The sequence below is a fragment of the Trichosurus vulpecula genome, chromosome 7 (assembly GCF_011100635.1).
Source record: "Trichosurus vulpecula isolate mTriVul1 chromosome 7, mTriVul1.pri, whole genome shotgun sequence".
NCBI classification, from domain to species: domain Eukaryota; kingdom Metazoa; phylum Chordata; class Mammalia; order Diprotodontia; family Phalangeridae; genus Trichosurus; species Trichosurus vulpecula.
This window is the reverse complement of record NC_050579.1, coordinates 270,412,657-270,440,060: the sequence shown is the minus strand read 5'-3', so window position 1 is coordinate 270,440,060 and position 27,404 is coordinate 270,412,657. Positions and strand designations below refer to the sequence as shown.

Here is a 27,404-nt window from a genome sequence, read left to right as displayed (position 1 = left end):
GGTAGGGTTGAGAGATGTCAATGAGGCTGGGTGGACTAGTGGTCCGTGGTGTTTCGGAACTCGCCGTTCTCTGTTATCTGCAGCCGGGGTGGGGGTGGTGGGGGTGGGGGAGCCAGGCCATTCCAGGGGGGAGCCAGCGTCACACGCGGGTTTGCTGGACCCAGGGTGGGAAGCTGCCTCTCCTGCAAGACACCAAAGAAGGAGAGCGCGGACTTATTGAGACGCTTCAAGGGGTCCTCATTTCTGTCCCCACCAACCAACCTTCCCCAACAACCATGGCTTCCGCCCCAACCCCAGGACTCACCCTCTTGTTCCTCCCTCAGCCCTCCCCATACATCTCATTTCTCACCTTCATCAAAGAAGTTGCATCCTCTGAGGGGGTAGAGAGGGGAGAGGAAGGTATTATCCTTTCCTCCAGACCCACATCCCCTTGTACAAGATGAGGGCCCTTAAACCAGGGAGTCAAACCAAGTAACTAGCTCAGAGGAATAAAGGACCCCGTGTAATCTAGACAGCTAAAAGGCACAGAGTGGCCCATAGAACATTCGATCTAAAGACCAGACAACACTGAATTCAAATCCTACTTGGGACACTTATGAGCTGTGCGACGCTGGGCAAGTCATTTACTATCTAGGCCTGCCTCAGTTTCCTCATTTGTAAAACAGGAACAATGATAGCACACGTACCTCCCAAGGTGGTTGTGAGAATTCAATAAGATAATATTTGTAAGGCCCCAAAGTCCTACATAAATGCTAGCTATTTTCTAATCCTGCCTCCTCCACAACTAACCTAACCACCTTCATCCTTACCTGAATACGCCTCATAACTTTGCCTGGATACACTCTGAACTTTGCTAGGAATTTTGTGACAAGGGAACAGGGGCAGTATTGGGGGGCTGTACAAAAAAACTCATTAATCTGGACCCCCACTGGCTTAGAATCTGCGATAACATGAACAAAGAATGGACTGAAGTTTCCTTTTTTCCATGAAGAAAGGGTGTGCTGAGCAAATTAATGGCAGAATTACGACTGCAGGGGAGATACTGAACCTATACGAAAGAACAAACTTTTCTTTCCTGTGTATTCATTAAATCAGGTTTCCTAAGGGCCTCAATTAGGAAACACTGTTAGCTTAGTTTGTTACTGTATGTGTTTTAAAATAATAACTCCATTTCTTTTAAATGCTCTATCACTCAGATGTCTTTTGTTTAAGACCAGCCTTCTCCCCATTAGAATATATTCCAAATTAGGGAGGGTCACCCATGTGAGGAGAGGATTTGAAGAGTACAATCCTATTGAGAGGAAACGTTATTAAAATAACAGGAAAGAGTGGCTGTCTCCCCCTCATTCTTACATCAGAAATGACTAGGGGCCAGAGCAGTAACTCCTTCCCCTCCAGTCTCTGTAGTGCCAGAAACCTGAATAGTCCTCACCTTTTTTTCAAGCCCATCATGTTTCCTTCAGTTATTCTGCTTAGCCTTAAAATCAAAGAGGGATAGAGGCTAGACGTGTGATTTCACTGGTATAGGGAACTCCTAGGTAAAGAACCTCTCCTAAGCTCACTATGAGGTCAAGTGACTTGCCAGGGTCAAAGAAAGTCATTTGGGTGTCAGAGGCAGGACTTGAACTCAGGTCTCCCTGGCTTGGAAGCCTGATCTCTAACTACACTCTCACAGTCCAAGAGGGGCACCTAACTCCCAGTCCTGCTCTTACCCACCTGCTTCTATTTCTTTTGCTGGAAAGGAATGAAAGAGCTGTCTAAAATTCTTCTCAGACTCTTACCTAATACAAGCACAAACCAATTTACTTTTAATGGCAGGGAAACAGAACAGCAGATAATCCAAACACCGTGGTCCAGACTAAATCTCAAATTATTTATGGTTGCCTTCGGAGAGTAAGATTTGAAATATGAAGTTTATCTGACTACTCCCTGAGGAATCATAAAATTGAAGGAAAGGTATAATTTGTCACTCCTACCCAGAGATGAGCTCCCCTTCCTCTACCCTAGGAACAAATAGCTCACCTCTCACAAGGGCACCAATCCCTCATCCTAAACTGAGCTGCCCTTTCTCTCAACCTGCAATATGTCTAGCATACATTCTTTATACTTTTTTTCTTGGAGAGCTGTCAGAAGAGAAGCGATAATAAAGTATTTTAGGGAATCCTGGGTGTGTGGGGAGTGAGGCAGGGAGGACGGGAATTTCAAACCCCTCTTTCCTCTGGAGATTCGGCTGGGAACAGACTAGAGGCATGCCCCCTATACACTTCCATACACCCAAATTTAGGAAGTAGATAAATTAGGTTATGATTTGATTATTCATTTTATAAATCACAAGTTTCCTTTAAATAGTGAGGTCCTATTTCGCATTTTTGCATTTATTTATCAGTAACCATACCTGAGAGAAAAGTTGAGCTGGCCGTTAAAGTTAAAATAACAATATAAGAACCTCACTATTGCAGATCAATAAGAAATTAAAATAAAACATCTTAATAGTTATCATGAGACCAGAAGTTAACAGAACAGGTTCCCATTCATTTTCACAGAAACATAGAGTTGGAAAGACATCTTAGAACTGAGAGAACTTAGAAGTTCATTTAGTTCAACTCCCTCGAGGAGGAACCTGAAACCCAGAGAGAAGTGACTTGCCCAAAGTCATACAGGAAATTAAGCAGCAGAGATGGGATCTGAACCCATCACTTCACTGGCTTTTTAGGTGCAAAACCCATTTGTCTCTTACGCAAAGTCCACAGTCTAGAGGGTGGTGACAGGGCTACTGACCAGAGAAAGCAGGATGTGCTAGGCAAAGGAGGGCGGGGCTTTTTACATGGTTTTCAGGTTTTATCCACCAGGCAACTCTATATAGGAATAAGACCCCTGGATCTCAGAGGGACATTTTTCCTGTCTACTAAGACAAGCCTATCCCAGTAACTGATTTCATGTCTAGACATTTATCTGTATGTACAACCCTTTCAAAGCAACTTTTAGCGATGTTCCCATTCCCTTCCCTCTCAAGTCCCATCCATTCCTTCCTCTCTAGTATTGCTTGAACTCTCTCTGCTTCAGCTCCTACTTCTAACACTCCACTTCCACTAAGAAATCGAGTCGTAAACCTTAGATGCCTTCCACCCCTCACGCTGAAGAAAAGAAGGGAAGAGGAAAAACAGGGGAAGGGGAGGAAAGGAAGAAGTGAGGGAGGGAGGGAGAGAAAAGGGTTTGGGAAGAGATACATAGAAAAGGTAAAGAGAGAAAATCCCTCCCAACCCCTTACACACCTACCTGCTGCAATCGACATGGTCCCTATGATGAAGGAACCGCTAACCCATCAGCCCTAGCCTCTATAACATTCTCCCCTCCCCTAACTTCCCAAGCTCAGTATTTGCACTGGTGAAATGGGGGGTGACAGATGTCAATGGCGGAAGGAGGAGAGGAAAGGGATAAGGTAGTGAGGGAAAGGCTACCTTTGTGTAGGGAAAGGGGATTCTCTCTAGGGTAGGTTGGTTTGTGTGTGGGGGGAGGGGAAGATTACTGAATATGTCAAGCAGGTCTCTCTGTGGGATGCGATTTCTGTAAATGCTCTTAGAGAAGTATCTCCAGGGAAGTGTTTTGGAACTTTGATTGGATGTCTGGATATATTAATGAGGAATCTGAAGGGCATCCTTTGTGGTATCTCAGGAGGGTGAGTATCATGGGGAAAAATTCCTGTGGATGTGAACCAATCTGAAGAAAAGGCATCCTCTCTGTGGAGGGCAGGTAGTTGTGTATGCTATCTGAGTGAGAGGGGTCTCTTGGGAGTGGAGGGAAGTGGGCTTCATGACCAACCTGCTGTGGTCCGGAGTCACCTCCCCCTGTGTCCTCCGCCCGTAGCCAAAGCGGAACCAGGAGAATTACCTGATGAGGAGCTGCAGGGGGAGAGAGTGGGGTCATGGGATCAGGGATTAGGAACCTGAAGTGTTGAACCTGGGGGGAGGGGCAGTGGGATCAGGGGTCAGACTGAAGTCAAGTGGGTGGAAAGATGTAAAGTCAAGGAGAGTAAGATAGGGATGGGATGATGTCCAAAGGTTAAAATGAAGGTAGGGTCAGAGGGCTAATGAAGAAACTTATGTCAGGGAGGTGTGGCCCTGAAATGCTTGCTGGCAGAAGAGAAAAGGCTTAAAAATAAGGCCAGGGCAGGGGTTGGGGAGGTCAACGAGTTCATATAGTAGAGTTAGCCAGTAATCAGTGAGGACCAAGGGGTAAGTACATTCTCAAAGACTTTGGGAAAGGGGTGTGCTTATATTTAAGGACCACCTTAAAAGCAGCTGAAAGAGGATGTAGACATTGGGAGAAATCGGGTAGTCAGGGAAATCATGAATCAGTAGCCAAGACAACTGACGTTATGACAGGGATTATCAATCCCACCAAGAACTCCTAACAGACTCTAGCATCCTTTGCTACATTCCCTCCTGTCACAGGGAATTATAGCTTCTGTAATCCTTTATCACAGAATAGCTCCTAGAAGGCAGAATTTTCCACCTCTGCTAGGGACAGTAATATTAGGGGCCTGAAAGAAGGGTCTAGGATATAGAAAGGAGTGGGAAAGACAGGAAGGGTCAGAGTACTGTCTGGATGGATGTTACTGGGAGTGACTGGGGCACAGACAATGGAATGACAATGGGGTCACTGGAGGATTCACTAAGAGCACTAGGCACAGATGAAAGTGGGATGGCTAGAAATTGGAATGGGTTTACTGGTGGCACTGGGAGCACAGAGGACAGTGGGATGGATGGGGATGGGACACGGAGAAGATAAATGACATTGTAATTTCCACCTGAGCGTCGAGCAGCCTCTTCTTGGGCTCAGGCAGCGGTTCAGCCATGGCGGGGTGGTCCCGGCGCAGCTCCTCCTCCACCAGCATCAGCCTGAAGGGACGGGCTTCAGTGGGGTTAATGGGGGGCAGGGCGCTCAGATCCCACCCAAATAATACTAACCGTCCCTCCTCCTACAGAAACACCCCCAATATCTATTCCCCTCAAGAATTCCCAGAAACCATTTATACAACCCTCTCCAGGAACTACAATTATTTGTAAACATTCCACAACCATCTCCTAGTAGTTCCCTATAATTGGAAATAATCAAAGACTGGATGACTATTCATCTGGGATGTCATAACAGTCATATCAGGCAGAATAAATGATTTCTTAGGCTCCCTGTAACTCTTGAAGGGTTATGAAACGATGACCCTTTGCATGTCCCTTCTGGTAACCACTTAACACTGCTGACTCACTACGATTCCCTCCAGGATCCTTCCTCTAGCCCTACGGTTACTCTGTACTCACCCAGGATTCCCCCTTAGAAATGGAATGACACCTCTCCTCCCAGAAACCCCTTATGCCAAAGGCAGCTTCACTGCCCCCAGCCCCAAATCCGTCCTGAGGTATTTCTTCCCAACATCTCCATTACCATCACACCCTACCCTATGGCACCCCCGCTCCCACTACTTCTCTTCTAGTCTAAAGAGGGTTCCCAAACGTGGTTCTTTGTACTGAGAGCATTCATTGCCTCAGGCCCGAGAATACTCGCTGAGGATGAGAAGTCATTCTTTGAAGTTTAGAAGTTCCTTTCTGAGAATGGACAGTCCACTACACCCCAGAAATGGGAAAGGTGGGGTTTATGAAGTTTGAGAGAAGACAGTGATGACCAGGTTTGGTTGAGGGTGCATATCTAAGGTCTTCAGTCCCCTCCCAGGATACAGGGAAGTGGAGGCAGTGGAGAGTTTTCTAACGATTTTCTAAGAATTCAGAAGTAAGTTCCGAAATACTATAGGGGTTAGGGGTTGGGAAACATCTTTTTCCTGGGGTAATGTGTATCCCTCAGAAGGGTTCTCTCTTAAAAAGAGAGGTAACATTTGTGGGTGTGAGAGGCATCTGTGTCTTCTGGGATGAATGTGACTCTGTCCTCCCAAGGGGCTAAGCTTGATTCTCTTCTTCAATCACACTCTGTCACCCCTCCCTTCCCAGGCCGCCCCTCACCTGCCAATGATGCTCTTGATCTGCGAGTCCTTCTCCACCTGCTGCTGCCTCAGCCTCTTCTCACTCTGCTCCAGCCTTGCCTGGTACTGCAGCAGAATCTTGCTAGTCTGTTCCTCCTGGGACAGCAACCTCCGTTCGTACTCCTCCAGCTTCCGGTTGGACATGTGCAGTCGCTCCTTCAGCGAATGGATCTCCTCCTCGTACTCCTTCACCTGCCCGCCGGGCACACCACCCCGCACTGTGAGGGACAGCTCTGACCCTGACCCAAACATGGACTCCTTTCCCCTCCCACTACATCATTTAAACCCTGTTACACTCCGTTTTAAAGAAAGTCCAAGCCCACTGTTTTCACTCCTGCTGAGTACACACATGCCCCTCCTCTCTCCTGTCGGGGAAGATCCCAACCCACCCTGATGTCACACATCTAGGGAATGGGGATAGAAGCCCAGTAATGCTCACACAGGTATACACACAGGAACATAAACATGTATACATACAGACACTTATGTACACATACTCAGAGAAACAGAAATGTACCTTTACATGTATCTGGAGTTTTAGAATCTTTCCATCTAATCTAAGCCCCTTTCCTAGGAAGTAAAGTCAAAGACTCTCCCCCCCCTCAATTTTTCTTAACATTGCCTCTTTGCCCTAGTCCCAGAATACATGGAAGAGAGGAAAGGGTAGGCCTATGTTTGACTCTCTTGTCTGGGCTGTCTCCTTCCCTTGAGGTGTCATCAATCAGGAGTCCATTGCTTCTCCATTCAAAGCAGTATGTAGGGTCTGAGGCTAGGAAATGGAAAAAGTCCTCTCTCTATGTCAGTGATCACAAAATTCCAAGTTCGGGGAGAACCCTGCCCATTCCCCTGCTCTCAGGGAGCTCACACCTAATCCGACACAGACTTTTCTCAATGCTGAAAATCTTTCCTAAGTATTCTCTCTCAAGGAGGCCCTCATTTACCCCCCTCATCTGGCTGAAATCTTTTAGGTTACACTTTTACCTACTGACCTGTCTTTATTGAAAGGAGTTAGAATTACAAATTTCCCCCTTGGAGATAAAGTCTCAGGGAAACCTTCCCTGATTAACTCCTGTTCTTCCACTCTTATCCTCCATTCGGCCTCAGCCCAAAATCTTCCTTCTAGTTAATCTGCTTTTCTATGAAGCACCACCCCCCACCCCAGTTCCAACCTCACTCTCGTGGGCTTGAAGTGGCCTTCTTCCTGCAGAAGCCTTCCTGATTAGTCCTACCCAATCTTCAACATAATCCTCAACACCCCTCAGCCCTTCTTTAAAAAGCATTTCTGTCATTTATTATACATCAGCTCCACTGTGTACGTGGAACAGTAACAGTACAAGACAATTCAAATATAATGTATATTTTGAATGCTTAAAAAATTGAGGGGTGGGGGAAATTTTCCTTCCCTGAGCACAAGTTACTGAAATTTTGAGCATGTGGCATTAAACCCAGGATTTAAAATTTTACTGTGGATAATCCACAAAATATATGACTTTCAAGATAAAAAAAAACCAGAATTGACTATATATTTTACACAGATCACAGGCTTAAAGCTGAGACTCCAAAGGATAAGGAATCCAACTTTCTAATTTTACAGAAGAGCAAACTCCAGCTTAGGTAAATGACTTGTCTGTCATCACACACCTAATAACGGTCACAGGTGGGATCCAGATGAGCCCAGGTCTACCTGACTCCAAGTCCAGTGCTTTCTGCACCGTGCTAATCTGCCCACATGTTCTTCCACATGGCTCCTCCTTCTGTCCTTGGGCACTCCTCAAGGGTAGGAGACGGGTCCCCATATTATATTGGGAACTTGCTATGCATGGGGACTATGTTTTACCATCAGACAGGAAACTTCCCAAGAGTGAGAACTATATCTCTTTAGGCTGGGAATATTCTGAAAACGAAAGATTTATCTTTACTTAACTCCTGAAACACCCAACCCAGGACTCTTATCTCCAGAGGTTACATATGCCCTTGTCCTGCCTAAAAGTGATGACAGGCCTCTGATGTGTACAGCTGCAGCTAAGAGAGTATATAATGAGATATCCTAGTGGAAAGCTCATGGAAGGGTCCACAGAGAGAGAGAAGATCTGAGATGGGGGAGGAGGCGTACCCTATCCAGCCGGCTTTCGTCCATAGACTTGGAGTACTCCTTCAGCTTGTACTCTTCACGTTCAATGTGTGCGCTCTCGATATCAGCTGAGAGGTGAGGCATGTTGGAGACCCAAGCAACTGTCCGCTCTGAGGCTGGCATCGTGGGGTTCAGTGTGGATGGTGTCTGAGAGTGCTGGAGTGTGGCAGGAAGAAAAGCAGAATATACATAGCAAAAGAAGCACGGCTAGGTGCAGGTGAGATGATCAGGTGTGTAACATCAAGCACAAACCCAGACTCTACAGATCGCCTACCCCTTTCCAAGCCTAAACTCTCAGCTCCAGCTCCCTGGTCTCAGTTCCTTCCTTCCCTCTTTCTCTCCTCCCATCCCCCATTTGACTCCATCCTTTTGTCTCCTCACCTGTTTAGTGATGGAGGGCTTAAGCCCCCCACCCCCTCCTCCACCGCTGCTGCCCCCACTGCCCCCTCCTCCTCCTCCTCCCTCCTTGCTGAGGCTCTGTTGCCGGGGACGGGCAGGACCGTAACTGGGCTCCGGTGACTGCAATAAGTTTCCACTAGATGGTCGGGGCTTCTGGGCAGCGCTGACTGTCAACTGCTGGGATTTGCCCCTCTGCAGTGGGGGCTGCTGTCCTCCTCCTCCTCCTCCTCCTCCTCCTCCAGAACCCCCTCCTCCGGGACCTGGAGGGGCTGGCCTCTGAGGGCCTATGGTGATCTGGGGTGGGGACAACATGTGCTGGAGGTTGTCCTGGAGTGAGAGCTGCCGTCGAGTGAAATCAGTGCCTGAAGGACCAAACTCATCACTGTAGCTGTGGCTATGCAGGATGGAGGCAGCAGGTGGCTTGGGAACACCAGAAGACAGATCCTCACTCTTGCTGTAGCCATGGAAAGGAGCAAAGGTGTCCCCAGGGGGCTCCCCACCTCGATGGTGGTGCTGGTGATGATGATGGTGGTGGTGATGAGAGGAGGGTGGAACATGGCCACCCCCTCCTCCATGGCCCCCTGGAGGGCCAGGACCATCAGCTGCCATGTGGAAGAGTGGGTTCTGGAAGGACAGCGGGATGCGCAACTGCTGAGCAGGGACACCGTCGGTGGTGACACCCATCTGGCTCAGTCGAAGGCCAGCAGCTGTAATGGAGGAGCCGCTGCCCTGTGAGAGGCGCCCAGCAGGTGCAGGCCGGAGCCCGAGGGCAGCCGTGAGGGAAGCCTGGCTGGAATGCAGAAGATCTCCAACAGCAGCCAAGTTGGAAACACTGCTGCTATTGAGACGGCCACCTGGTCCATCGCCCTGTAGGTCCAGCATCGACACGCTCTTGTTGACACTCAGCATCTTCTGCTCTGGCTCAGTGATGTCTGAACTACTCGTGCAGTAAGCTGGGGATGAGCGGGCCAAGGGTGGACGGCTCACGAAAAACAGGTCCTTACCCCCTCCTGGGGGCGGTGGGGGGGGTTTCTCCTTGGTTGGGGAGGGGAGGCGGGCCATGTCCATGGAGCTGTAAAAAGACAGGGGGAAGGGCAGGGCAAAGACCAAGGCAGATGGTGAGTCCAGTGGTACCAGAAGGACACAGCCCAACATGACCCAAGCAAGGATACTCATGGGGAGAAAAGGGGAAACCTAGGGAAGAGAAGTGGGGTTAGGGGAAGGGACACTGGGGAGAGGGGGATGAGGAACTAAAGGAAAGGACACTGGAAGGAGAGAAGTGGGGAGGAGATAGGTAAAATAAGGGCCTGTGGGAGGGGACAATGGGAAGAGAAGGAGAGGGCAGAACTGAGGGAGAGGAAAAGGAGCTGAGGGGTAGATATGGAGGAGATGAGGGGGTTTCAGAAGGAAGGAAAGAGGAAAGGAGAAGAGGGACAGGGGGAGGGGAGAGCCCCTCACCTGTTGAGGCCTCGAACCATGAAGGACTGAAGGTCGATGGAGCTGGAGAGAGATGGATAGAGGAATACACATAGATGCAGAAAGGGAGAGGAATGAGCACAGATGCACAGAGGGAGAAAAAGGGATGAAGGGATGGGTATGTATGGACAGAAGGAGAATGATGGTAGAAGGACAAGCACGGACGGACAGAGGGAAAGATCATCAGAAATAGACTGCTTACTCCTCCCTCCAGTTGGGGCCGATTCCCACCCCTGCCCCAGAGCTCCCAGTGTCTCATGTTCTAGGTCTTTATCACTAAGGACTTCTGCCTATGAAGTTCTCTCTATCCATGAGTATCTTAGTCTTTCTCTCTTTTTCTCTAGCACACGAACTAGCTCTGCCAAGGACAGGGCTCTGGGATCCAGGGAAGGGGTTCCCTCTCTCCTGGTGGTGCATATAGTCAGTACTTCAGGGAAGAGCTGGGGTAGGAGGGAGGAGTCCCTGATGGAGGAACCCCTAGAGGACAGAATGTGAACGAGAGGATCAAGGTTCTCACCTGTTGAGGTCCCGCATCATGTAGCCCTGCAGCTCAGCAGATGGCCCACGAAGTACCATAGGCTTGGCCTGTAATCGCTCCCCTTGACGGCTAGGCTGCCGTTGTATGTGAGGATTCCGCAGTGCTAAGCTTATATCATTCAAAAGGCGTGGCAGTGGGCCCAGCTTCAGCAGCGCCTCCTAAAAGGATAATGGGGAGACGTTCACGACCTTTAAGAGTGTCTCCAGGGCTGGAAGGAGTATCTATGACCTTCATAAACTCTGGCAGTACTTCACAGATCAAGACATGGTTATTGGGGGGGGGGGGGGGTGGGAGTGGGATTTAGAAGAAATCTATGCCTAAGGGTCAGGTAGTCTCTGGAGTTAAAGGGGTATCTGAGGTAGCAAATGTCTCTGGAAGGAACCTTGAGGGGAAGGTCTCTCACCTTGCTCAGCTGCGGCAACACTTCCCAGAGCAAGGCATGCAGTGTGGAAAGCTCACGACCCAGGTCAATGTATCCCTCAAAGCTGCTGCTATTGGTGAGTGTGTCCAGGTTAGAAATCTCATACAGGAACTGTTGCATGGATCCCCACTCCAGCTCCAAGAATTCATTCATAAATGCCAGATACTCCTCCTTTGAGCCAAACCTAACCAGAAAGTCAAGAGTTGGGGGTTTATACACACACATACTCAAACACCCGTGCTCTATCTCAGGGATTTTGTGGGTGCAGAATCTGCCAGGATCTGGGTTTCTCCAATGATTCCCTGAAGGATCATGGTTTCTTTTCCCCTTCATGCCCTCCCCATGGAGTGTCCCTCACTTGGTAAAGTTGGCCAGGTTTTGTATGACCTTGGCGATGAGGGTAAGGGTACGTGATGTCTGCTCGTCAGGATACTCCTGCATAAGGCCAAAGAGGCTAGGGGACATGACAGCTGGGCACAGGAAGCGTAGGAAAAGTGAGGCGCTGATCAGCCTGTCAGCAATATCTTCTCGGCCCCGCTCCGCACATCGAAGTCGCCATGATGCAAAGACTTCCTTCAGCTCCCTCGGGAACACACTGGGGGAGGGGAGGGGAGACAGAGAGAGAAAGAGAGAGAGAGACCGGGACTGAGTCCCAGAGACCCCTCAGGTCCCAAGGAACATGCTGAGGGGGGAAGACAGAATTAAGGGGAAAGACAGGAGGAGAGACAGGGAAGGAAGGGAGGGAGAGGGACAGGGTGCAGAAGAGAAGGAGATAGGGTGGGAGAAAGATGGAAGAAGAAAGAAATGGAAGTGAAAAGAAAAAGAGGTATAGAGAGGTGGAGCAGGGAAGAGAGAGACAGAAGAATATGTGAGATAAAGCCAGGGGAGAAAATGGGGAGGACAGAATCACAGACACCAGGGGGAGACAAGGATGGAATAGAGATGGGGAGTCACTTAATAAGATACAAGGTGCTTAGACACCCAACTCTTTTGGATTACAAGGAAACAGGGACTAGTAGTCTCAACGCTTAATCTATAAAGCCCTGAAACAAGCCAGGGCTCACTCTTTCCCCCACCCCCACTCCCATTTCATTCCATCACTGCCTCACACTCAACATTTCTAAAACTATACTCATCACCTTTTTTAACCCAACTCAGCTGCTTCTCTTGATGTCCCAATTTCTGTTAATGGCACAACCATTCTCCTAGTCACCCAACATTTTAAAACCCACAAACCTTTGATTCCCACCTATTCCCTATAAGCAGTCACCAAATCTCAATTCTTCTTTCATAACCTCGCTCACATCTGTTCCTTCTTCGCCATTCACACTGACACCCCCTTAATTCAGGCCCTTATGGTTTTATGGATAGTTTTTACAATAGCCTCTTAGTTGGCCCTTACTGCTTCATGTCTCCCCATCCCACCTGAACCTACGCACCAAAGGCAGATTAATTTTACTAATGCAGTGCTTTGGTCATGTGTTTATCCTGCTCAAAATTCATCCATATCTCCCCTTTACCTACTGAGTGAAGTTCCAACTCCTCTCCAGATAGTCAAGGCATTCCACATTCTGGCTCCAGCTACAGCTTTCCTATCCCATCTTCCAGAACTCCTACGTGCTCCCTAACACTCCAGCCCAATAAGTTTACTTGCTACTCCCTAGACACATCCCTGTGCCTTCACTACTGCCATTCTCTCTGCCTGGAGTGATCATCCCATCCTCCAATCTCCACGTATGGAAATCCTACCCATTCTTCAAAACCCACATCAAATTCTACTTCCTTCATGAAACTTTTCTTGATCACCCTATCCAAGAAGTGGCCTCTGAATTCCTAGAGTACTTCCTTTGTGCCACACACATATGCACTTTTGCTGCTATGTTTCATAAAGCTATCTGGGAATTTGGATATTCCTTTACTAGACTAAATTCATATGGGGGGGCAGGTAGCGTTTCTTATATGATTTTGTTTCCTTCACTTGCTCAATACATATGTGTCAAATGAATCCCCCCGCAGCAGTGTCCCAAGTCTCACCAGTGGGAGTTGACCACCTTGCAGAGGGCCAACTCACAGCACATACGAAGGTTGGCCTGATGCTCAGCCAGACTGGATGCTGTGCACTTAATGGGGTCGACCTCACAGTTCTCCTCAGACTCGTATAGAGCTCGGATGAACTCCCCTGTGAGACACACCACCACAGGAAAGGTCACAATCTCCAAGGCAAGGACAGAGGAAAAGGTCAAGGCTAGGTAGGTCAAGAAGTCAAGTGGGTCAGGGGCTGGGGTCCTAGAGGATCTGCGCTGGGAAAGATTATAACGAGAGGTTACAGTTGGGGGATTAGGACTGTGAAAGATAAGGTTTAGGATCTAGGACTAAGTAGGGATGTTGTGGGCTGGGCTTCTTGAGCTAAGTGCCATACCAATGGCATCCTTGAGGTATTTCTGCCCAATCAATCTCAGATACTCTTCTATGGCTTTAGTAGCGAGTGTGTTCTCGCGGAATATGAGGTGCTCTCGCTCCAAGAACCGGTCCACCTCGGTCATGGCCATGTCAGAAAGGAAATCCTGAGTGCCAAAAAAGTGCAAGGGTCAGTCTGAAGAAATGATACCATCTCTGACCCCTCACCCTAGCACTGCAAAATGACATTTGTGAAGGCAAAAGCCTCCTTTCCCTTAGTAACCAGCCTCTTCTCTTCTACTCTCCTCACTCCCAGTTGTCCTTAGAATTCCTCCCCTCCCCTCTCCACATCAGTCCAAGCTTTACCTTGGCCTTGCCTGTACTCTGCAGAATGTGCACCAGGGCACAGGCCACTTCTTCTTTGCCCTTAACACCCAGCGCAGGCTCTAGTACAGCACACAGCATTCGATAATGATTGGTGACGTACTCAGCAAACTCCTTGTACAGCTCCATGGGTAGGATGCTCATCGTCTGATAGCGCGCTTTCAGCCGAACAGCAGGACAGCCTCCTTTGCCCTTGCCCCCTGAGCCACCAGAACCCCCTCCCCCTCCAGAGCCACCTCCGGCACCCCCAGAGCCACCGCTGCCCGCCGGCTGGCTGACAGGAAACCACTGCTCAGTGAAATGTCGGCCGGCCAAGCTGGCCACAGGCACGGACACCAGGCCCACGTAGCCCGCTTTGTCCTTCTTGCGTTTTTTGTCCGAGTCGCGGTAGAGGTGCAGCCGAAGTGAGCGCACAGCTGGCAGGTTGTTGAACTCAAAGTGTTCACCCCAGAAGACCGTATCACCAGCAGCTGCCCGAGGCTTGGAGGTGGTTCGAGCGTAGAGCATGTCATCCAGGCACAGCTCACAGTAATACCGCTTCTTGGGGGGCAGTTCCCGGGCCTCTATGATCCACAGCTTCAACACATTGTCCACACGTCGGCTGTTATCCTGGCACGACGGCACAGAAGTATGAGACAAATATGAGACAAGCGGGTAAGAGACAGAGATGCCCAAAGAGAGAGAGGGGCAGGGGGAAAGATAAAGACAGCAAGGCAGATCACAAAGCTAGGAGGAATAGTTAATGTGCTGGATGGCAGAATCAGGATTCAGAAAGGTCGGGACAGGCAGAATCTATGGATGTAACCAAAAGAGAATTTAGTAGGGGGAAATGTAAAGTCCTATGTTTAGATTTTTAAAAATCAATTATCTGAGTACAGGATAGGGGATATCTGATTTAACAGCAATTCATGTTAAAAACCAACCCCTGGAGCTGTAGTCAGTCTAATTTCAAGAGTCATGATTATGACACAAGTACCAAAGAAACTAATATGACGTTAGCCAGGTTTTCAGGTTAAAGGAAGCACTGACCCAAACCCTCCTAGGATACGTTCCAGAGAAGGGCCAGTGAAGAGTTGGGAAACAGTGTCACAGATAAAGGAGTTGGGGAACTCAGGATATTTAACCTGGAGAAAAGAAGACTTCAGGCACAAACATTAAATTTTTGAGCTGGCCTTTGCAGCCTTAGAGGTCATTTTCGTGCGACTTCCAGAGAAGTGAATTGTCTCCTCCAAGGTCGCAGTTCTCAGCAGCAGTAAGCTTGGGCCCCCTGGCTCCCAAACTGCAGGCCAGGGCTCTTTGGATTACACTGTGCCGTGTGCTATCTTCCAAAGTTTGAAAGACTCATTCAAAAAAAGGAGCAGAATCATTAGGTTTGTTGTTCCAAAGGCAGAATAAGGACCAAAGTGGGAAAGTTATGGGGATGCAGATTTTATTTTTTTATTCAACATAAGGGATGTAAGGATTTTTAAAAATAAGTATAGCTGCCTTTTAATAAATGTGTTAACATCAAAAGAAAATACCCACTACTGAGTGTTCAAGCAGAAGCCAGATGCCCCACCTGGTGCAGCACAGTACTGGCTTTGGAGTCAGGGGACTTGGGTTCAGATCCTATCTGTTATCTACTACCTATCATGTAACAAATCACTTAACCACTTTGGGCCTCAGTTTCGTCAGACCGTAAAATAAGGGGTTTGGGCTAAATAGCTTCTAAGATACCTTCCAGCTCTACATCCATGGACTCTGTAAGGTCCTATTTTGTTGCATTAGGAGGGAAGTTAAACTACAAGAACTCTGAGGTCTAAAAGTCCACAGGTGAGCGAAGGCTGTAGGACTGATTGGGGAAAGGGAGGAGGGGAGGGAGAGAAGATGAGAGAAATGGAGGATGCAGAGAAAAAGGATAGATTGTCTTCCATCCTCTGATTTCTCCTCTTTTCCTTTATGTATTTCTCTCCCTAGTCTTTCTGATTTTCTTCTTAATACCTTGTTGGGTTTCACTGCCCTCTGCAGGTTCTCGATCCATTTGTCCCTCTCAGCTGCAGAGCGACAGGCAAAACACTTAGTCCCTGATGATGTTGTCACCTGGAAGAGCACAAAGGATAGACAGGTGAGATCTCCAAAGGAAGAAAAGCCACAGAGGTTGGAGAACGCCTCCCCTAACGGCTTGCTCTCTCCTCCTTTAACTCTCTGCAGCTTTCCGCCATTTTCTTTCCCTGATTCCCTCTAATGAAACCCCTATCTCTTGTCTGGTTCCCCTCCACAGCCCATTTTCTGGCCACCACCTCAAAGCAGAACTCCTGGCCCAGGATAGAGCTGTGCACGGGCTTGATGATAGAGTCTTCATCCAAGTTGAGTTCCAAAGCCTCAGCTGCACTGCTGGGACTCAGCAAGGACTCATGGGAGTGAGACTCCTTAAAGCTTTGCATCAACCGGGCCCTGGAAAGGGAGTGGGAAAGGGTACAGAATTGGAACATACATGGATTTTTTTCCTATGTTTCCACCCCTTACCTCTTTTCTCTTTTTTTCCACTTAATAGTATTTTATTTTTTTCCAATTACATGTAAAGATAATTTTCAACATTCATTTTTGTAAGATTTTGAGTTCCAAAATTTTCTCCCTCCTCCAACCCCAAGACAGCAAACAATCCGATACAGATTATACATGTGCAAACAACATGGATCTTTTTTTTTAACTAACTCTCTCCCCATGGAGTTGAGGGCATGACAGCCCTTCTATCTGCCTGTATACACATTCCTTACACAGAGCTACAGACACACACAGACAGGAATACAGACAGATAAGTTTCATCCAGTTCTTGGGAGATGGGGTGGGGAGGAAGTTTCAGGGTGGAGGAAAGGGAAGAACTCTTGAGATGCTATAAAAATCCTTATGTATTGATAGGCTTTGAAATTTGGGGCAGGGGTATTCAAAAACATACTGTTATATACATAACACCTTAAGTACATAGCTGAATGCTGGCAGAAAAGAAAACAGGATAAAATGTGATATGAGACAAAGGAGATGAGGATGGACCAGAGACATTGTGTGACTTCAGAGACAAGTTCTCAATTCAGGAAGCTTTAGGAGGCAGAGAAATTGAGGAATGGGGTACTAGGAATTAATTTGGAGAAGTAAAATAGGGGAGAGAAAGGGGAATGGGAAGAAAGGATGAAAGACAGGTAGATAAAAGGGAATAGAAAAAAAAACAGGGTAGTTATAAAAGGAAGATTTAAAGATGGAATAATGGAGAGGAGATGAGAGATGGGAGAGGAGAGAGAAATGGAAAGAAGGGATAGATTCCTGTCCCATGTTCCCCATGAGAATAGGAAATAATAAAAAGCCTTGAGATACTAGAGCATGGGGACTAGTGATGGAAGGGGAAGGAGTGGAGAGTCTTAGAGAAGAGGGAGGGGGGAACTCGGGTGTGGGAGCCTCCTTGAGACTATTTATAGCAGCCCCGTCATCCCGGGCTCTGGCTGCCGTCAGCACCACGCTCCCCCGGCCCCCCGCCCCCGCGGCCAGGAATACCATGCCCTCACCCCCCACTGGCCCTAAATTCAGCTTTTTCAGCGGGGGGGGGGGAGGGAGCGAGCAGGGGGGGGCGATATATGACTCACCTTATCCCAATCTCTCTACCTGCCCAACCCTGGGGGTGGCTAGACATGGGGGAAGGGTAGGATAGGGCTCTCCCTGGGGGGTAGGAGGGATGGGGGAAAGGAAGCAAAGTGGGAAGAGAGACTCCAAGAAATGGAAACAGACACTGGTAGATTACCCCCTCCCCCCTACTTTATCAAAGGTAGCCCTGTCCAGGTATATATTTCCCCCTAGATTCAGCCCCTTCCCTGTTAACCTGTATTTTTCACCTCATCTCAGCTTTATCCCTTCAATCTAAACCCCTCCCCCTCCCCAAAAAAACTCAGCCTATAAAATCATATCTACTGGCTTCACCCTGTTTGGCCCTTCCTGTGACTTTTCTATCCCAGCTTCATCCATTTCTGAACCCATGTATATTCCCCACTAACTCATAGCCTCTCTCCCTCCCATTTTATCCACCTGTATGTTACCAACACCCCAGTCCATCTCATCCATTCCCCCATTTCAAACCTTCCTTCTACCAGCCTGTATATTCTGTTTAGCCTTACCTCAGTCCTTCTGAAACCTGTATATACAACCTGGACTTGCCATCATCTTTCCATTTGCCAATATATACTATCCCCACCATCACCCAGATCACTGTCTATCTATGTAACCCAGCACCCCACTTTTCCTATGTATAAATACCTATGTACACCTTTAGTATTTCCTCCATTCCTTCTGACCCACGGTAATCCTCCCCCATAACTGTGAGCTTGTTTTTTCTCAACCATCTGCCCCCCTCCCACAATATTATGTTCCTCTAGCTCGAACCCTAGCCACTGTACCGGTCATGGTCAGCACTGCGGAATCGAGGCAGGATCTGTCGGAAGCTGCTAGTCCGGTCAAGTTTGGGCTGCGACTTTGTGCGTTTGATGGAGCTTTTCAGCCTCCGGCTCAGGAAGCCTTGCTGGGGGTGGGGTGGGGAATAGAAAGATTGGGATTGAAAGGGAAGGGAGAGAAAGGCAAGGTCAGCAGTGCCCTCCCACCTCAACAACCAGGGAGAGATACCTTGGGAACGAACGGGTGGAAGCTAAGGGAAACCTTAGAGGGAGAAGAACATCATGCCTGCTCACAGTTCCTATATACACATCTCAGCCAAGAGAACATGGGAAGGCTGGTCAAAGAAGCACGGGACAGAGCTGAAAAGAAGGGATGTGGAGGAGGTGGGGACACAAGACAGACAGACAGACACACACTCCTCCCTGCCCCCTTTCCCAGAAACCACGGATACCAGCTGAGACTGAGGGGGAGGGAGAGCCTAGCTGGGACCACATCTGGCAGGGGTGCAGTCACTCACTCACCGACGGCCGGAAAGGGGCCGCGGGGGCGGCCTCCATGCTGTATTGCTTCCCTCCAGGGACACTCTTCCTCCTGGATCGGCCCAGGTGGTATTCTGAAGGGGAGGTGGGGGGGGAGAGGAGATAGGAAGGGGGGAAGATGTCACCCCATGTCTGTACCCTTTCCCCTAAATTCTCCCTTTCCCCCTCCCTCCACCCCAGCCTCACCTACCCCCCGGAAAGCAGCAGGAACAGCAGCGGTGATGACAGCGAGAAGGTGGGGGTAAGGAGCTAGAGCCGGAGCCCCCAGACAAAGAAGGGGTGGGAGGCCCTATGCCCATCATTTTGGCTGGCAGTCAGTAGAAGGACATAGCTAGTGGGGTCAGAGAGACCCTGGGTAGTGAAATATATCTGCCGATTAGGGAGGCTGTCTTTCCGGTACCCTCCCTTCTACACCTTCAGGGGACATAGCTGGAGAGGAGGTAGGTCAAATGTCAGTCCCCCTCCAGCTGGGGACATCATCAACCCGCTTCTCCTTCCTGGGGGCCTTGCTTGTTCAGAGTGCCAGGACTGCTCCCCATTTCCCCCCTCCTTGGCCTGGGAAGGGGTGGGGGGGGCTGTCACCGGGTTGTTGGGGACCTAGTGAGGGTATGTGGGCTAGAAGAGGAAGTATCCTAAGAAAAGGGAGAAGTGGTGGGGAATGGAATGTGGGTAGTGGGTAGAAGAGACTGGTTCCACCTCGACTGCAGTAGCCTCTGGAGGGGGGTGGGGAAAAAAAGATGGACAAAGAAGGGGAAGGGGAGAAGAAAGTGAGGTTGGCTGGGAGAATATTGGGGCTCCCAAGTAGGGGGAAGGGCAGAGGAGGCAGGTTGAACGCCGATAAGGTTCTGACCCCCGGGAGGTTACTGAAGGATGGTTTGGAGGGACGGATGTTGAAGCTAATGAATCCCAGGGAATTTGGAGGGGCTGGGGTGGGGGTTGAGGGAATTCTGAGGGGCTTAAGGGGGGATGCTAAAGCTCCGGCTCCAGCTCCAGAATGGCTGCCCAGGCCCGGGCTCCCCCCACCCAGCCCCACAGTCACCACTGCAGCCAATGGGGGGGCAGGTGCTGCATCAGGGGCGGGGCCACCATCACCACGGCAACAAGAAGCTACAGGCTGGAAGGAGGAGGGGGGGCAGGAAGAGCCGCTTGTTAACTCTGTGCATTCCAGAACAGGAAGAGGGGAGCCCAAAAGGCCATCTCTATCTTTTTACAAAGATCTGTCTTTGTGGTTGAGAACTGGCCCAGACTGGGACATACATAGCGTCCATGCACCTCTCAAATGCCAGTGCGAGAGGCCTGCACTGACGTGTTAACACCATGACGGGAACATATACTTGGTCCCTTGGGAACATATGTGTGTATCACGGGGACACAGTTAGTTATACAGGCACATGTGTGGGGAGAACATGGAAAATATGTGAGAATATATATATGTATATATATATGTTTATCAGACCTACAGACAGCCTTGAGCACTGGAACATGGTAACACATGCTTAGAGCCAGAAACAGAGGTGACCGTACACAACATGCTTAGACTCAGACACCTACATGCGAAGTGCTGATGTGGGAATGTGTGCTTAACTGGGGGAATGCTATAACATGAGGATACACACTTGGCTCTTAGCTACAATGTGGGCACACTATGGAAAGACATTTAACCCCATGCAAATATCTGGCATGCAGATACACTGTAACCTCCAACACACATCCCCACAAACAGATGTACACATCCTCCATTCACACTGCTGATACTCCACTGATCCCATTTGTTTCTTCCTATCTCTTAATTCATATTTACTGTTCTAGAAAAGTCAGGAACAATTAGCAAATTCATTACTCTTCTGTTTATACCTCAATTAAACTTTTTTTAACTTAACAGGTTGGGGTCCAATAACCATTACTAAAAGAATGAATCACATTCATAAACGTTACACTATCTAGGTCGTCAGCATTCTAAAACCAGCTCAGCCAATACTTTTATCTGAAACATTTCTAATCAAAACATAACATTTAACTTTAAACAAATGAATATGCAGTTTTTGGAAATTAAGGATAATCAGAAGAATTCATTAATTTGCTAATATTTCAGGCATATCAGAAAGTAATATATGCATATAAGAATCGCCAGAAACACATATCTGTGAATTCAAACACTGGTCACAGGTACACAGAGAAGACACATGTGGTTATAAATAGGTACCCAGAAAGAGACACAAAAAGGCATGGGGAAGATGGGACAAAAACACAGAGTTAAGAACAGAGATGCCAAGTGAAAAAATCCAGTACATACATACGTATACGTGCAGAACTTGCTTATAAGCATACAGAATTCCATGTCTCCACACCTCATCTCTACACGCAATGTACACAGACACACCACCTACACAGACTCGTAACACAGGCATTGTGCAGACACCCACACACGTATACACCCCATGTACACACAACTGCCTCACACACACAGAGCAAGCGCCTGGGCTACCACCCTACCAACCTCCTTCATCTTGTCATTACCTCAAAAGTTCTTCCCCCCTTCCAGTCCTCCAGTTCCCAAGTCCTTAACCTTCCTTCTTCCTTTCTCCCCAAGCATCTCTTTGCCAATAAGCTACTCTGGTTGACTTTCCGGTGGAAGAGATGGAAAAGGGGCCAGGACAAGCTGAACAATATACACTTCATACTAGTCTGCCAGAAGCGGTGGGACTTTGGGGCGGAGAAAGGAGGAAGAGGGTTATTGGGGACAAGATCTGTGCTGGGGACAGGAAAGGGAGGAGCTGACAGACCTATACTGACAGTCACTGTTATGACAGGCCCCACACTAATACAGATCCCATTCCTGGAAGGCCTACACTGATTCTACTCTTCATGGCTTCTCATAGGCCCAACAGCAGACAAATTGCCATTTTTCTTCCTCACTTCCTTCACAGACCCTCTATCCCCTAAGAAGGCCTTGGCTCTTTTTTCCTTCCCTTTCCTTTCCTCCTTTTGTCCCTTATCCCCCAAATTTAGTTTCCTATCTCAGGTTTTTCCTTTCCATCACCCTGCCTCTCCTCTCTTTGACTCTTGTCTTTCTCCCCTTTCCCATCCTCCACTTTTCTCTGGCTCCCTTCTTCTCCCTCGACTCTTGCCTTTCTTCCCAGCTTTCTCTCTTTTCCTTGATTTTCTCCCCAAGTTTTTCTTCTGCCCTCCTCAACTCACTTTTCCATTTCCCAGGCCAGGGAAAGGGCGAGATCTTGCCTACATCTATTACTCTGGACCCAAGATGCTTCATACATAGAAAAGGGCACACTTAACCCACTCTGCCCACCTCTCGCACCCAGGCACACCCTGGACAGCTGTGGCCAGCACCAGCTCATGCATGTGCGAGCCAGCAGGCGCACTGGGACACACGCTGGGGCAAACACGGGGATGACATCCGTGCACCCGGGGTCAGAGGTGACAAGGCAGCCGGACACGGAGAGGCACAGACAGTCATCAGGCCGGGGTCACCGGCCCCAGCGGACATGCACTGCACACGGGGAGCCTCCGAAGGAGACGGTGACACCTCTTGCACGGTGGACACGCTTGCACGCACAAGGGTATATGCATAAAAGAGAGAGACACGAGTACACACAGGCAAGAACACACGCGTGAAAAGAACAGAAACACACGGAGGCTACGGACACACTATCCCCTCCGCCCTCGGCTGTCGGGACCTTCCAACGGCCCCCCGCAAGTGCCAAGAAATCCGACCCCAACCCCCCCCAGAAAGCCCAGCGCTCACCCCCCACCCCCGTTACCATAACTCCCCCCACTCGGAAGATGCAGCGAGAACATGCGGAGGGAGCAGCTGCCGCCGCCGCCGCCGCCGCCGAGCGGCCTCCCGGCCTCCCCCTCCCCCCCGCGCGCCCACGCACACGCGCGCCCCCGCGTGCCCCTCCCCCCGCACGCCGCTTCTCCCCAACGCCACGCGCCCCCGCCCCGCCCGCACGCCCCGGCCCCGCCCTTACCTCGCACCGCCCCCCCCGCGGGGGGTCAGTAGGGGAGGAGGAAGAGGAAGAGGAGGAAGAAGGAACGGGGGTCCCCGGAGGGGGGGAGGGGCCCCCCGCCCCGAGGTGGGGCGGGGGTGGGGGGCACGGAGGGCAGGGGGGCGGTCCGGCCAGGCTCGGCTCCGCTCGGCTCCGCTCGGCTCCCACGGCCCGGGATGGGGGCGGGGGCGCCGGGAAGGGCCACCGGGGGAACGGCCGCCGCGGGGACAGCTTCGGGTAACGGTTCCGACCGCCGCCGCTCCCGCCGCCGCCGCCGTTGCCCGGGCCCCGCCGCCGTTGCTAGGCGACCGCTGCTGCCGTGGCCGCCTCTGTCACGAGCCCCGTCGCCCGGAGACGGCGCGAGAGTTAGGGGGAGGGGGGACCCCCAAAACGAACCAGGGACCCCCACACCTTCCCCCCCACCGTAAGGACCCCCCCCAAGCACGGAGGGAAACGTGGGGCCACAGCTCCGCCCCAAGGAGGTGGAGCCCCCAAACATTAACCTCCACGCCCTCAAAGGTCCTAGGGATATCTGCCACCGCGGCCTCCCTCCACCGCGCTCGTGGGTGGACGCTCCTCCCCCGTGGACCCCCCCCCCCACTCAAACACCTTTACCCGAGTATATCCCTATGTACGCTTGGATGGACACCCACTCATCCACAGGATGCCCCCATACACACACACCTTCGGGTGGATGCCCCCCATGGACCTTCCCTCGTGGAAAGACAGCCCCCCCCCCCCCCCGCAACTGATGACCCTCAGCCTTTCCCCTGCCCTGTCCCACACGGAAGGACCTTCCCCTAATGGGTGGACACACCCGCACCCACAGACCCATATCTGAGGACACTCTCCAACACAGCCCTTCCCCCGAAGATCTCCCCCCCACACACACACACACACCCCTCCTAAAAAGACCAAAATCAGAGACCCCCAGGCCCTGAGGACAGAGGGTAAGGAGAGGATCTAGGGTAGAGGATGGGGCGGGGTGAGTGGGGAGTGGGTGGATAAGGGCAGGGGGAAGGGCTCTCTGGTTTACAGTGGACGGTGGGTGTAGGGTTCAAAACCACATGAAAGGGCACACAGGGCAGCACCCATATAGACGTGCCACACACATCCGTGACAAACATGACATGCATACAAGGGATCTGCCATGCACAGCCTGCTGCCCACACACCCCAGATCCTTCATGGGCAGAAGCTGTGAAGGCATCCATACGGATCCAAACCAGCGTGGTTAGGGTCTCGAGGGCCGAGCCGACCAGAGGAGGGGATAGGACAAGCAGAGGGGCTAAAGGGCCAGACGCGTGGGGGTTTTTAAATGAAAGGGTCTAGGACGCATGGCTCCTCGAGGGAGTGGGGACCGAGGAAAAAAACGACGGCCGCATGGCTGGGTCCTAGAAATGGAGAGAGGTCGAGGGGGCAGGGACGAAGGTGGGGGGCGGGGGGCAGTGATGGAGATGGGGGGTGGTTTCCGGGGGCTGAGGGCGTCTCTCTGCACCTTGGCGGCAGGATCTATGTTCTCTGCCTTCATCTCCCCTCACCGTTCCCATGGAAACCTTTTAAGCGAACTTCTCAGGAAGACAAAAATCTTTTTTTAAATGACTAAAGAGGGGGGTGGAGGGGGGAAGAGAGGGAGGGAAAGAGACAGATGGGAAGAAGGAGAGAGTTGGAGCAGCCGAGAGAGAGGCAAAGGCAGGGGTAGAGACGGCTGGGTCACAGAGACAGGAGGGACCTGGTATCAGGAGGGTGAGAGGAGATGAGGGGGACCAGTGGGGAGGGGGGAGGGGAGGAAGGAGGGAAGGAGAATCTGGAAGACAAGTGTAAAAGGAAGCGAGAGAGGAGAGAGAGGCAGTCACTGAGAGGCTGGGAGGAGAGAGGACGGGCCGACTGATCCGCAGACCGTGGCCAGGTTGAGGGCCAGAGGGAAGCAGAGAGAAGGCGGATAAAAGGAGGGATGAAGGAACTAGGTCATCGTCAGTAGGGGAGCACTGATGACCAGAACGGAGGGGAGGAAGCATAAGATCTGGGGAGACTATTTTTATAAGCACCCGGAAACCAGGCACATCTCACAGTTAGGGTGGAAGAGGGAAGGTGAAGCCAAGACGCGGGCCTTTTATCCTCCCCCCCACCCCAAATGGATAATTCGGGGACCTTCTTTGAAGCCCTCCTCTCCCCTGGCCTAAGAGCCACCCTCCCACTCACCCACACACCCACATCCCCCCTTAGCCTTCTCTCACACGGGGGCATGAGAGCTTTCTCTTCCAGAGCCCCGTACCATGTTCGCCATGGGGCCGGCCCTCCACAGGCACAGAGACTGTTCGTCTCAGTAGTTTGTTTCGACTGGACTCACTCCTCCGGTCCCGGATCAGAAGGGGGTGTATCTATGGGATGGGGGATATGGTCAGATCTGGGTGGCCCACACTCCCCTTCCCCCACCAGGAAAACTATTAACATTTATCAAAGACGTTCAAAATGATGGCCCCTATCTCACCCTCATATCCCCTCCTGCCATACCCTGTGTTTGTCTGTGGATGGGTGTATTCCTCTCCTACCCTTTATTCCTCACGCCCACCCCTTCGCTACTCCCCATCTCCTCCATTTCTTTCAATACGCCCTAAAGGTTTCTCTTCAGCCTTTCTCGGCCCTTCTTCCAATTCATCTAGGCTTCAGGGTTCACCTGGTCCAGTTTCCCATTGACCTTCAGTTTCCCTCATCCTCCAGTGTCCCCACCCCCAGCCCCCTTTACTGCCTGTCACGGGGGCAGCAGAAGCTGCATTTCTAATCAGGATCACAGCTTGTTTCCCTCCCACAGCCAGGCACTCGGCCAGACTGGGACCCAGCCCTCCCTTTCCCCAAGGCCCTGGTCACCTCTCCCCAGTTCCCTTCTACTGCCCACCCGGCTCCCCTCTAACACCTTCTAACTTCTTCCCCCAGGCTCCATCATGTCTCATTATGATTCGCCTATGTCCTCCATCACCTTTCTCCCACTTCTCCCTAACACATCCATTCCTCTTGACAGCCCCAAGCTTGGGCCCTTATCTCCATCATGTTCCTCCTCAAACCCCCTTCCCTAATCATCTCTCCTCTCCACCACTAGAGGCCAGTGTCACTTCCCAGCCATCTCCCAATGTGGTCACTGTACACACAACTCCTCAATCCACTAACCCTCACCCCCACTTCCCCTAACTCACTCATCAACCTTCTTTTGGGTTACCCTAGGCAGCCCCGGGGCTTCATGGGCATCCTTTGATATCTCTCCTGGCATTCCTCCTCTATTTATCTTCCCATTATCCTTTCTACTATCCTATCATCACCTTCTAATTATATCTGATTACCTCTCATTGGACTTCCTTCTCTCCCTCAATGAAACGCGCCCAGCCTTTCTCACCGCTGCTAATGCCCCCAGTTCTCTCGCTTCAGTTCTCACTTGTGATATCTATCAGTTACTCCACGTGACCTGCTCACAGCCCTTCAGCCCCCAAATCATCTTTTTCTTCCCCTTAACCCTCATTTCTTGTGCACTCAAGTCCCTGGCCCCTAAGCTTCCCTCTACTCCCCGGGGTTCCCCTAGCGACTTCTTCATATTCCTATTATCCATCTCTTCCAGTTTTTGAGGCTACTTTTCCTTGATCTCAGTAACTCCCCAACTATCTCTGCCTTCTCTGGCTACCTGATTCACTCCGGTGTTCTCTCTATCTACCTGGTCCCTCAGACCCTTCTGCTCCCCTCCCTTCACCTGAATCATCAGGACACCACCCTCTTACTATCCTGTACTCCACATTTGTCCCGCAGTCATCTTTGACTCTCCCAAATTGCTCATTCACCCTCAGGCTCCCAAATCACCTCTCCCCCCTCCTTGGGCTTCCAAATCATCCCTAACATCTGGTTACTCCCAATTCCCTGTCTCCCAAGTCTTTTCCTCTTGTTCTCATCTTCACTTTTACCTCCCTGGTCTCACGGTCTAGTCTCTACTATACCCCTTATTCCCAGCCCCCTTAATCATTAGGTCATCACCTCCTTACTCTTTGCTCCACAGCCACCCCTAATTCCTCAGATCCCTGACTTATCTAGCCTTCATAGTCCTACTATTCTACTTTGTTCTTCTATCCCTCCCCTGGTTCCCCCTAATACCCTAAATCGATAAAGTTCTTCCTTCGCATTCACCCTGATTTACCTAACCACCACTGTCCTCTCTGCTTCCCCTTTCTGTTCATTTCAGTCCTAAATACCCAGCCAACCAGAATTCCAGCCACCTCCATCATTCTACTCATTACTCTAACTCTCCTCCATCCAGTTAGATACCTCAAGCCCTCGATGCAGCCTACCAGTCCTTCCTCATCCTACCTGGCACGTTATCTGCTCCACGACGGTGCAGAGATCAGATATGAAGGTTCACCTCTAAATAGGAGTCAGTGAGCAAGACATGGAGACAGACACTGTGCAGGCTGAATGTGCATATCTCTTGCTGCTCTCCTGTCTCATGCTTCATCCCTTCTATCTTCCCCCATCTTCATTTGTCTCCTCTTTCTCTGTTCTACACCTTACTGTCCTTCCCCTCTTAACCTACATATTCTTTCCCTTCTAAAGAAAGGTCCTCTGTGCAACCTCCCTTCCTCCCTCTCACCTCCTCCTCGTCCAGCATGAGCAGTTGATTCCCCGAGATGATGCAGAA

At 50.4% G+C, this 27,404-nt stretch overlaps 1 protein-coding gene across 1 annotated transcript; it reads right to left on the bottom strand.

Annotated features, from left to right (window-relative positions):
• Positions 1–35: 35 nt before the first annotated feature.
• On the bottom strand, positions 36–27,404 carry SYNGAP1 (synaptic Ras GTPase activating protein 1). The gene is made up of 18 exons (XM_036769460.1): positions 27,357–27,404; positions 25,008–25,113; positions 18,709–18,800; positions 18,193–18,314; positions 16,054–16,207; positions 15,755–15,853; positions 13,757–14,383; positions 13,413–13,557; positions 13,028–13,172; positions 11,352–11,588; positions 10,976–11,177; positions 10,552–10,730; positions 10,017–10,058; positions 8,541–9,630; positions 8,142–8,315; positions 6,009–6,220; positions 4,808–4,898; positions 36–182 (listed from the first exon to the last, which is right to left on the bottom strand). The coding sequence occupies exons 1-18, from the start codon at positions 27,372–27,374 to the stop codon at positions 36–38; spliced, it is 3,882 nt and encodes a 1,293-aa protein (XP_036625355.1). The 5' UTR covers positions 27,375–27,404.